This window comes from Panthera leo, chromosome B1, assembly GCF_018350215.1.
Source record: "Panthera leo isolate Ple1 chromosome B1, P.leo_Ple1_pat1.1, whole genome shotgun sequence".
NCBI classification, from domain to species: domain Eukaryota; kingdom Metazoa; phylum Chordata; class Mammalia; order Carnivora; family Felidae; genus Panthera; species Panthera leo.
The window spans coordinates 169,187,444-169,200,038 of NC_056682.1; the positions used below are offsets into that span (position 1 = coordinate 169,187,444).

The 12,595-nt window shown below is 40.1% G+C and overlaps 1 protein-coding gene across 2 annotated transcripts in view; it reads left to right on the top strand.

Annotated features, from left to right (window-relative positions):
- ATP8A1 (ATPase phospholipid transporting 8A1) overlaps positions 1-12,595 on the top strand; it is a 230,837-nt gene that overhangs the window by 40,046 nt on the left and 178,196 nt on the right. For both annotated transcript variants that reach the window (XM_042936485.1, XM_042936486.1), the window contains one exon: positions 4,223-4,268. In XM_042936485.1, the coding sequence (XP_042792419.1) occupies positions 4,223-4,268 (46 nt within the window). The remainder of the gene's footprint in view (positions 1-4,222; positions 4,269-12,595) is intronic.

Sequence of the window (12,595 nt, forward strand, 5' to 3'; positions counted from 1 at the left end):
CAAAGACACTGCAGGTATTTTTTCTGGGAGGAAGGGAGGGCAGGACGCACCATGTAGTCACTCAGGGATGCAGCTGAATCAAGGGTCTACTGTGTGGAACGTTGGTGGTCACCAGAGCAGAGGGAGAGAGAATGGAGGTCCAGAAGTTTTTGCCCCAAAAATAAAGCACATCACATCTGCTTACAGTCTGATACCAGAACTAGTGACAAAACAAAAAGGAGGCTAATCTCAGTGTCCATGAAAATAGAGGAGAACTAGATAGTGGTGAAGACCAGTAATGTCTGCCACTCTTTCATCAGTGAATAAAACACAGCTTACATTACAGTAAACCTTCTTTTATATTGAACACTCCAGGTGAGACACCTAAGACTTATGCACCCAGTGCATTTTAACACCTGATGCTTTGCCCAGCTCAACAAAATGCAGTTTCCTGTTTTTAATGTGCAGGTAGCAAATGACATAAATACCTACTTGAAAATATTCTGAAATTAGTGGAGAACTTTTCATTTAAAAAAAAAAAAGCATCGTGTCAAATGTCAACTCTTATGATAAGGGTCAAGGTTGGTTGCTAAATGATGATATTCACCACAGAAAACATGCCTTCTTTGCTATACACTTGTTAACTTAAGCTCTGATCAACTTTATTCATTATAAAACAGATGTTTTTTTAAAGTCTACAATATTCAGAGACCAACTACTGGGAATGTGTTAGTGAATAAAAGTAGCCATGATGGAACTTGCAGCCCAGTAGAGGAGACAGACAATCAAGTAACCACACCGGCTATCAGCTATCATAAGAATTAAATGATGCACTGGGGCACCTGGGTGGCTCAGTCAGTTGAGCGTCCGACTTTGGCTCAGGTCATGATCTCGCAATTTGTGAGTTCGAGCCCCGCGTCGGGCTCTGTGCTGACAGCTCCAAGCCTGGAGCCTGCTTCGGATTCTGTGTCTCCTTCTCTCTCTGCCCCTCCCCCACTTGTGCTCTCTCTATCAAAAATAAATAAAATTTAAAAAAAATTTAAACAAAAGAATTAAATGATACACTGAAGTCCTTAGAACAATGCCTAGTTATAGTAAGGTGATGAATAAATGCTAACTGTATTGTCATCATCCAAATATCCTTTTGACTAAAATATAGAAAATGGATTGTAAGGAAAGAGAGGATTTGGGTAGACTAGTTAGAATAATATTCTGGTAGTTGCTATAAAAAAATGAGGTCTGAGACCGAGTGGTATTGTAGATAAAGCAATACAGAAAAATGAATTCTATATATATTTAGGAGTAGAATTGACAAGACTTATCACCATCCAACATGCTTATTTTGTTCATATTTTCTCTCCAACCACTAGAATGTAAGCTCCATAAAGACTAAGAGTTTTGTGCTTTTTCACTGCTGCATCCTCAGGGATGTTACCCTCAGTAACAGGGCCTGGCTCATATTGTTTTGTAAACATTATTGAATGAATAAGAAATAGATTGGATGGAAGTGAGAAGGAGAAGAAAATGCTAAGGTTAACCCTCAAGTTCCTGGTTTGTGCAAGTAGATGGTATGTGGTTCCATGTCTGAAACAAGGACCACGTCTTGGGGGTTAAAGTCCTAGATTGCTTTTTGGTCATAGTTCAAGATGCCTCTGAGACTGCCAGAGGGAGATGTCAAGGAGGCAACTGGATATAACCATCTGGAGCTCCAGTGAGAATGTTGGCTGGTAAATATGTATGTATCAATTATAATTGAAACTGCAGGTATGGATGAGCTGAGCCAGGGAGAGAGTATAGAATAAGAAGCGAAGAGGGCTGGGTATAAGCCTTGAACAATTCCATCACTGAGTAACAAGAGAAGAGACAAAGAAGGGGCCAAGCTACAGATGGAACACCTGGACAATGATGTGATAAATGCTTAGGAAGCAGGAGACAGCTCCCAGGAGGGTGTGGTCAGCATTACGTACTTAAGTATCCTGAAGTTCATGGCACTATTTACACAGTAGTTTATTGGTGCACTGTCAACTAAATATTGATAATATTAAATAGTTCACGAGCCCTCAGTGACATTAAGTGAATTCTCGTTATAGGACAGTGGAGTTATTTGAACTCACAGAGTAACTCCATTAATATTCTTTGAACTGTTCATTTTAGAAGGAATAATGATCTGTTTGGGATTAAAGATATGATCTTTTTACAGTACTAAGGTTAGAACCTGCCTGTCTGGCTGGATCCTTATGTATACTCAACACAATTGTTTCTTGCAAGCAACCTAATTTATTCTGTGGAGGGAAGGCTGAGGAAAGGGCTGCTCCTGTACAAGAATTCTCTGTAGATGGAAAGTAATGTTTAGGATCTCCTTAGGTTTCACTAAGATTAAATTTCCTGTTTAAGTGGAATGTTTCATTAATTAGCTTTTATTTGTCTCCTTCAGTTGGAAGTCTAACCATTGTCTGTCATAGATATGCATTGTTTTGGAAGTATTTGTACTTCATTCAAATATCTAAATTTGCTTTGGACCATTATTTTGGACCAAAATTTATTTTGGGTTACTTTCTAATTTTCTTAAGATCATTGCTAACAAGAGTATGTTAGAGTTTTATCAATTGTAAAATATTCTCTACTGATTCTACAAATTTGAATTTTTTTTAACGTTTACTTATTTTTGAGGGGGGTTGGAGGTGGAGAGTGGGAGACACAGAAACCAAAGCAAGCTCCAGGCTCTGAGCTGTCAGCACAGAGCCTGACGCGGGGCTTGAACTCAGGAACAGCAAGATCCTGACCTGAGCCAAAGTCGGATGCTCAACTGACTGAGCCACCCAGGCGCCCCTAATGCTACAAATTTAAACAAACTTTAAAAATTCATTTAAGAACATTTGCTGGTAAATCATAAGCTTACTTTTGGAAGCAGTAATTTGCCTAATGAAAGTCTACATTATTCCAGTTTTGTTAGTGAGTGTTTTGTTCTGAGAAAGAATTGTAGTGTGTTCCTACATATGGATATGGCAAGAATTATCTTCTACAAGCCTTCCACAGAGGCGTTTTGAATGCCCTGTTTGCACTTTGTACAGTTCAGTGGCTGATTGTTTGGCTAAACTGAGTTCACACTGCCTGCTATTGTGTCATCCCTCCTGAGTATTGCTGTGTTTGGGAGGAGGGCTAATCCACAACTCTGGCCTTTTCTCTTGGAGAGTATTGTCATTTGTGTACTGTGATTCTAAAAACTGTATTTCTTCTCAAATGAAAAAATTAGGAACTCAGTTGTTTTATGTGCATTCCAACCCACCTTAAAGTCATGTATATGCAGCTAAATCTGACCTTGAGCTTTATATGATAGAATCTTTGAGCTCAGAGTTAGTTAAATTCAACACTTTCCTGCAACGTCAACCAAGGCTGATGTGTTACACTTGATGCTGTAAGTTTAGACAGAAGCTATGAAAAACCTCTAGTTGAACCATAGACAAGATAGCTTCCCTTGGCCACTCAAATTCTCACCTTTCCTCTGACCTTTAGTTTCTTTTACTCTCTGCTCCAAAACCTTGGCTTATGTGACTCTTCAAACTCACCCACTTAGACTTAAGCTAACACACCTGTTTACCTTTTTTTTTTTTTTTTTTTTGATGCTTTTAAGAGGAAGGAGAATAGGATCCTGTGATTAAATGGTTTATAATGGGGAGAAGGGACCATTCAGAAGCAGTGGATAGAAGAAGCTTTATGAAAATGGTATATGTGTTTGGTTCTAGTCATTGGCAGACATCAGCATGCCATTAAATTATGGAAGATGTACTTGGCCTAATTAGATAAGGAATTTCATAAGAAGCTGAAAATACTTCAGTACCATTATTAAACGGTAGTTATTACAGGTAATTCTCTTAGGCAGTTGCCTTTTTTAAGTGAATTATTTAAGTAAAAGGCTAAATCAGCCTTTTCTAGTACATTAAAATTTTAGTCTTACCTGTATAATAATGTAGGATGCTTCTGAGGACTCTACTCTGTGCTCCCAGAAGAGGAATACTATGTGAACATTCTATGGATTGTGTTTTCGATTTTAAAATTCCCACATACCCTCTGATTCTTCTTATCGGCACACCCCAGCATGCTTATAAAATTGATATGGGTATAAAAGGATAAAAGCCTTTAGAAACATAAATTAAAAGAAATATTTTTTGTATAAAGATGCTACTTTGTTTTATTCATCTCATCCACTTTTTCACAGTTTTTGTTTTTTGCTTTTAAACTTTAGAAACGACATAAAGCTGATAATGCAGTGAACAAGAAACAGACACAAGGTAGGAATTTTACATTTTAATTTCTCTTATCTGTCAAATACACTCTGGTAATATATATAGATCACATCAATGAAATGTAATTCAATTGAAAATACCTAAATACCTTGTATCTCTTAAGTTTTTGTTCCAGGGGAGACTCTTTTTTTCTTTTCTTTTTTTTTTTTTTTTTTTTGTAGTATTTATTAGCATAATACTTAAATTCACATTAGAGTGATTTACAGTAGTAATACTTTTGAAAGATAACATTTTTAATATGCGTAAGTGCCTCATAGCAATGCATTCCCGAGTACTGTCCATGAAATCAGTTGTGTTTAAATGCTGCAAAATGTCTATATTTTGTTAGTGATCAATAGATGTTACTCTAGGTAAGATTTATAGAAAATAATCAGATGTGAAGCTACTTGTTAAAAGGCATGTTGGAAACACTTTGTGTTATACTGTACACACAGATGATATATGCTCCAGAAATAAATAAAACAAAAACCAGGCCAGCTTCTGGGAAGTACATGGCATTTGACCTGGCTTTTTTGTTGTGGGTCTCATTTTGACACAGCAAGAATCAAAATGACCTCTCACACAAGTAAATAGACCATAATGCTCTTATATTCTTAAAAAAAATACCCAGGATCACGTGAAATAGACACCTTAACCCATCCCTGAGCTTGCCCCATCTGAGAATCTCATTTTTCTCTGAAGTTTCCTAATGTGATGAGGAACAGTCATGTGTGCCCAAATCAGCTGGTGATTAAAAACAGTATTTTTATACTGCTGTGATTTTTATGGGACTCTGCCAAACACCCTGCTTTTCTTCCAAAGGGATCATCTGCTTTTACCTTCCACTAAAGGGATTATCTGCTGATTTTTGATACATTTGTGAAAGGTACATTAATTAAAGTATCCTCTAATACGTTTACAAAATATTTACTGAGCTTATAATATTTATTATGGGACATATGAAAAAGTGTAAGATGGGAACTATATAAAAGCCCAAGGGTAAAATATGCTCTTGTGTGGAAAATGAAAGTTTTGGCATACATGATCTCAATGTCTCTGTAGATTTTTGTGGCAAATAATGGTTCCTATGTCAAATACTATATGGGTCCAAGAGAAGGAAAGGAAATTGTGGGGTAATTTGAGATAGATCTTGAATTTTGGGGAACACTTTGGATGAGCAGAGGCATCCAAATGGGGAAGATATTACATGTGTGTTGGGAAAGAGGGAACAGAGGTTATCCTGAACAGAGATGAAAAAGGCTTCTGGATTGCTTTGTTGAACTGTTACCAGATTGCCAGATGAAGAAAGGAGATTCATATCAAAGGGAAGCAAACACATGATTAAAAAATAGGGTCAAGGTCAAATTTTCCAGGGCCTGAATGCCAAGCCAAGGAGATTCCAACTTCTCTTGAGTGTACTGAGTAGCTATTGAAGGTTTACAAGTGGAAAAGAGACAGGATGACCATCCAGATTAAAGTTGAAAGAACAGAGTGGAATGGAATAGGAAGCTATTAGAAGCCTGGGGACAAAGTACTCCAGGAATTTGGGTGTGAAGAGACAACCATTGGGAATTGAAAGGGGAAAAAAAAATCCACACGTTACAGGTTCTGGTATTTTGGACAATGTGAGAAAATACATTTGCGCTTGTTGCCATGTTGCTTAGAATATTCAGCAGCATCTTTTGAACCAAAAATATGTAACTGGTTTTTTTTTTCCAATACATAGCGTATCTTGTAGCAAAGGGCTATCTTCAGGGACTAGCAGTTATTTATTTTCAAGTACTGGCCCAAGAAGTGAACATTGTACGATTGAAGAGCAGCCATCATAGCTAAGATGATTGTAGGCTACCACACCTTGTACTGATGGGTTTTCCAATTTTCCAGGTACTACCTACTGCCGGAAATACTCACTTTTCTCTCCTATTTAGAGAAAATATTGTTTCTTGGTTCATCAGTCTATCCTGGATTAACAAGATTAGCTCTCTGGCTAAAAATGAAGAAGAGAAAGCTTCTGTAGTGACATAAAACTCATGTCAAAAATAAAATATTAGAGCTTAGTAGCTATAAAAACCACTTCAAGTCAGCAGAAAACTTGAAAATTCTATTTCCAAGAAACTATGGCTCTTAGTTTGATACTTGAATTTATTTTCTGAGGGAATAGAGTTTTCTTTTTTTCCTCTTTGCCTAGCTGAATGTTGGTTGTCTTTTTGTATTGTAGTTAGTTAATAGGAGGTAACAGAAATGTTTGAGTAGGATACTGTTTGCTGTCAGATAACTCAAACTGCTTGATATAAAAGCCATCTGTTGTCATTAGACCAGAATGAAATTCAATTTGCCTTCCTGAATTGGAGGCAAGAATGGGTATAGGAGTGGGAAGGGGGGTATTTTTGAAAGATAATTAATTTTTGACAGACATTTGAAGTATTTAACTTAAATTTTCATTTTATAAATGTTTCTCAAGACCATGTAATATTTAAGAGGACACCATTCTGTCAGATTCAAATATTAATCATATATTCTTACAGAAATAAATATTTTGTCTCTTCATTTTACATTGAAATACTCGAGAGTGACTTTTATCTCTGTCATTCCCTAATGACTTCAGAAATATAAATTCATAATTTCATTTACAACATTTTCAACCATTTAACTGGAGATTGTCTGATGCTTAATTTTCATGAACTAATGATTCCAAGCAGGGATTAAATTACGGATTTAGGACCTAATGCATGACTTCATAAACTTTACATTTTGTGTCTATCATCAGTACTTACGGGAACAAGGCATTTCTTGTCCTAGAGATAGAGAAGTTGCTTAGGTAAATGGTTCAGTGGGCTGGCCAGTGCAAAACTGCATATTGGTCTCTGAGGTCCTGGTTGCTGAGGGAGAGCAGTGTAAATTGATGGCCAGAAGTCCAGGGAGGATGAGTGAGTCTTTGAGTTTTGTGGTTCGCTCCTCCCAATAAATTGTGATTGCTTCCTGTGTTTTTGTTATGTGATGGTTTGTGTGTACTAGGTAGGTGGGCCCTTTTACTCATCTTTCTGTTCCCCATGTCTCTTAGCTCAGGGGCCTGCCTGTATGGATGAATGAACCACTCTCCATCTATAGACTTGAGTACAGACAAAAAGCAATAAGAGACTAGAAATGAAAGGAGCCGCCTTAGAAATTCATTATCTGGGCTGTAAGCAAGATGAAGAGCAGTGTTTTCAAAACACTGTGTCCCAGACTGTTCTGCAGGCACTGATAAAATGCTAATGTGACAGAAGCTCTTGCTGCCTCTGCACCTTGTCTGTTGAAGCCATCATATCATCATTTTACTCTGCTTTGCCTCCTGTGAACACAGTACTGGGTCCACTTATCACTTGCATTACCCAGAGCTCCAGAGCACTGCTCCAGAGCAGGGCATTCAGAATGCCCTGGTTTTCTTTGCATCTAAACTTACCTTCATTTTCTCTGATTTCTTCCTCTATATTTGAACTCACGGTATTTGATATACCTCACTCCATGTGTATACACACACACACACACACACACACACACACACACACACTGGAAGCAGTCTCTCATAGTTTTCCCTAATCTGGGTGGTTTTGCCAAATTTAGCTTGGCAGGAATTTGTAGAATATAAATTTGTTATTATCATTATGATACGTAAATTGAAGGCAATCTCTGTATGAATTTATTACAGTGGTTGAGCTGCTTCTCTTTTGAATACGTAAACATATATTTGAAATGCTATTGTGGCTAGCATGCCAGCATTTCAAGTGGAACACTAGTTTCACACAAGATCACATTACGGACGCCTGGGGAAAAATGGGGTTCAGGTGCAGACTGAGAGAGATATTTAGGATCTTAAAATTAAAAAATCCCCCAATGAAACAGATTTGCTTTTTTAAAATCCCAGGTTTGGCTGTCTTCCCTGAAGGGTGGAGTGTATACCTTTCACAGGGGAGAATGGATGGGAGCTACCTGTGACACCTGGCAGCCCATCAGTCACCTGATCTGATGCCATAATTGAACAAGGACTACCAGAAATTCCTAGTTAGATTGTTTCATACATTGCTCTATCATGTAGCAGACATGAGATTAACTTTTTTAAGGTTTACTTATTTTGAGAGAAAGAGACAGAGTGCGTGAGCAGGGGAGAGGCAGAGAGAAAAGAGAGAATCCCAAGCAGGCTCCAAGCTGTCAGAAGAGAGCCCAACATGGGGCTTGAACCCATGAACCATGAGATGACCTGAGCTGACGTCGAGTCGGAAGCTTAAAAGGGACTGAGCCACCCAGGCACCCCTAGGGTAGGTTTTTAATAGTTGTTTTTCAGTTTTAATGTAGAAAAGGACAACAACAAGTAGGCATGTAGCTAAAAATAGGAGATCTCAGCTTTACTTGTGTCTTCCTTCCCTGGAGCTACATCAGCCTTTTCAGAAGTGGAATTGAGTTGGTACTGGCTGATAGCCACTAAGGGGCTTCTTCCCTGCAGGGCACGTAGTTGCCTGTCTCCCACTGGAAACCATTTCACCTTTAAAGCCCTTTGTGAAAAAGGTGTTGAGTTGGCCTGGGTGGAATATGTTTCAGGACGTTAACCCTGAAACGGCCTACCATCAGGCTGAATCCATCTGGTTAAGTTCATCCCATGCTAAGGGACTTAAGGTAGTACCACTGTCCTGCTTGTTGAAAAAGCCGGAGTGCTGCCTTTTTGTCTCCCTGGAGGTCTCCCCACATCTGGTCTGTGCAGTAGGCCTGAACATATACTCTGCCACATGTGCATTGTCTTACCTATAAATAGTTCCTAGAAACTAGTGCTTCCATGATCTTAAACATCGGGCTTAAAAATGGAGCACATGTATGGCCTAAATAATGTTTTCAGACACTTGTAAGACTGTTAATATTTTCAAACTGTCACAAAGATCTTAGAGTTGTATAAATTGAACTGGTTAGGTATTTTCAGCAACAGCTCTCGATGGAGACCAGGCATTTATATGAGGGGAATACAACCCCAGATTGTCTTCCATTTGTCCCATAAATAAAAGTTGCACACTGAGGAGCAAAAAACCACTGAGGAAATTTAGGGCCATTGTTAAAGAGGAAAAACAGGTGTGATCCAAAGTTCGAACATTAGTTATTTCACTTGAGTAAGTCCTCACCGCGAATCCACCTTGTATAAGACCCAGTGCAGAAAACACAGAAAGAAACCAGTCTGCGTTCTTGTTCTACAGGAAATGATGATCTGGCAGAGACATAAGATGCCCACTAATACTATGATACAAGATCGAAAAACTGGAAGGGACCAAATGAGAGAGGTGGGAATTCCAAAATGTCATTTTCCAGGCTCGTGAAGGACGAGTGGGCTTTCAGTAAACAGAGCTATTGGAATGGTAGCAGTGGGTGATTCAGGAGGAGGTGGGAAGGCCTGAGATGTATTCTGGGAAATAGTCTATTTCAGCTAGAGCATAAGATACTTGTCACAGAGCAGTGGAGGCAAGCATTGGAAGGCAAGTTAGGGTCCTTTTCTGGAGGCTTTTGAAAACCAGCGTGGAGAAGTTGGAAAGAAATACTGAAGAGCATGGCTAGGTTCCCAGTTGTGCTTTTGAAAGAAGAATTTGGGGTGGTGCAGGGAGCAGACAGATTAACTTTTATTTTTTAAGTTTAATTTATTTTGAAAGAGAAAGAGAGAGTGTGCGGGCCAGTATGTGGGGGAGGGGGAGAGAGAGAGAGAGAGAGGGAGGGAGAGAGAATCTCAAGCAGGCTCTATGCTGTTGGTACAGAGCCCAACATGGGGCTCAATCCCACAAACCATGAGATCATGACCTGAGCTAAAATCAAGAGTCAGATGCTTAACTGGCTGTGCCACCCAGGTGCCCCAAGAGATCGACTCTTGCTGAATCAAGGAGAGGGGTGGGGCAATGATGACAGGAAGGCACAGGAAAATGCACAGCGAACAGATCCACCTGGGCTCGGCGAAGGAGAAGGAACCTCATCAAGCAGCAAATACCACCGAATTAGACTGTGACACCCACTACGTCCAGCATTTAAGAAGTCGTGAGTCTTCCCGGGTGCCCCAGCTCTAAGCTGCAGAGCTAGAGCCTGGCTGCAAGAATGGTGGGATGGATTGATTACTGCGGCAGTGGAGGGAGATCTTTCCTTCAAGGAATTGTTCAAGTCAGTGAGGGAAAAAGCGAATGATAGATGACTCTGTGAGCAGGATTGAGGGGAAACATTTTGAGAAAAGGGGATTGCTGATCCTCGTGCTCTCTGATCACATCATCTCACCCATATTTTCGTTTTTATAAGTCACTGGTCAAAAACAGCTTTCTGGGAGATGCCCCTAGAGTTTCTGTAGGCCTCCCCAGGGGCCCCAGGATTTCATTCTTAAGAAGGTCTCAGGAACACTGATGCTGCCAGTGAGGCCCATTGTTACAAGTTTTGTAAGTGGGTAATGGAAGTGGTATCACCGATGGAAAAGCCATATATAGAACAGGGATAAGAGCAGAATTCAGAAAGTTGCCTTTGTCTTTTGTGTTGGCAGACTCCAAGCAGATTGTTGCTTGACTTGCCCTTTTTTTTTTTTTTAAGTTATTTATTTTGAGAGAGAGCGAGTGCACATGCAAGAGAGGGAGAGAGAGAGAGAATCCCAAGCAGGCTCCTCACTGACCGTGCAGATATCACACAGGAGAGTTTTGTGCAATGTCAGCTTATGCCGCAGAGAGGTTTCTGCCTTAAAACTGTCTTTGGAATGCAAGGGTCTACATAGTGACTGAATTGATGCTTTAATATGGGTATGATGGCTTTCTTTCTTCGCGAAGCTCAAAGGCACAGTCTCAGCACTGCCCTGTCCTCCTCAAGGCACTGAAACTCCTCTCTAATGCCTACAGCCAAGTAGAAACCAGAGTGTACCACGTTTTCTGTGGTTTCTCCATCCTCTGTGACCTCGCTGGTGCCCATCATCCTTTCGGATAACTCGCCTCTTGTTACCCACTTAAAGAAGTAGCATGATTGCCCACAAATGGCACCCCAGCGACTTTCAGTAACAGCCCCAGTGATGAACTCTTTCATTTACAGTGGTGACAGCTTCTCTCTGAGAAGCCCAGTGTTAGACTCTTAAGTGAGCACCTGTACCTGTGCAGCGTTTGATTGGGTCCTGAGAGCCTGCCAGTTTCTCCAGGGCCTTTGATGAGGGAACTCCCAAGGGACTCTAACAGAATGTTTTCATTTCGAAACAGAAATCCATTACAACAAAGCTGTTAAGGAGTATCCTGCTAAGTAAAAACAGGTTACATTTGAGGTATTTGTTGAAAGTCTGAGCTCTCTTCTGCATGCTGTCAGACTAATTAGCCTGGGTGAAAACTGTAGCAGGTGTATTTGGCTGGAACTGCAGAGAGAGGAGTTTTGCATTTAAAGGAATGAGCTAGGGGTGCCTGGCTGGTTCGGTTGGTTGAGCGTCCAGCTTCAGCTCAGGTCACGATCTCATGGTTTGTGGGTTCAAGTCCCACATCGAGCTCACTGCGTCAGCACAGAGCCCGCTTCAGATCCTCTGACACCCCCTCTTGCTGCCCCTCCCCCACTCATGCTCGCTCGCTCTCCCTCTCTCAAATATAAACATTAAAAAAAAAACTAAAAAATGAAAAACAATAAAGGAATGAGCCATTAATGCACCATAGGACAGGCCATTCTCAATTCTGCCATGGCTTGCTTTCAGCCCCCTTCACTAGGCATCACTAATCATCCCCACAGCTCACCTTCTTAAACTCTGATATTCTAGAGGTATGGGGTAAGTACTTTGGGTGCCGGGAAAGCTAAAAGCTCAGAAAAGCACCCAGCGTAATTTCTCACTTCCTCTAAACGTGGTTGGAGCTGGGTCAGAGGAGGTCAGTGATTAAAAATAACTGCGTTGTTATTTCAGTCACCAGCATAATACACGTGATATTGCTTATTTTAATTGTTCTATGGTTGGGTGTTTAGGAACCAGTTCTGAAGTAGAGACAAAGTGAATTATATGATCGACTTTTATCTTTAGCCAGTATTCAAGCCTTCATTTGTACAGAAACATTTTATATGTCATGAGCTGATTTTCAATTTCCCCAGAATTCTGTATCCTAAGATGGGTCTAGCCTCAAGTTTGAAGAAACCTATGCACTTCCGGTCTTTATTTCTGGTTCTAGTTTTATAGTTCAAGAACAAAAGAAAGGGAAAAGGAGAAGGTAGAAACCTATTCTCAGTTCTCACAAGCCTCCAAATGATGATGATGCTGTAGGTCCCTGGACCACTGGTTGAGCAGCGAGGGTCTGTAGTACATTCAAAGCAATGTTACCGCACTGGGTTAGAATTCTAACTCA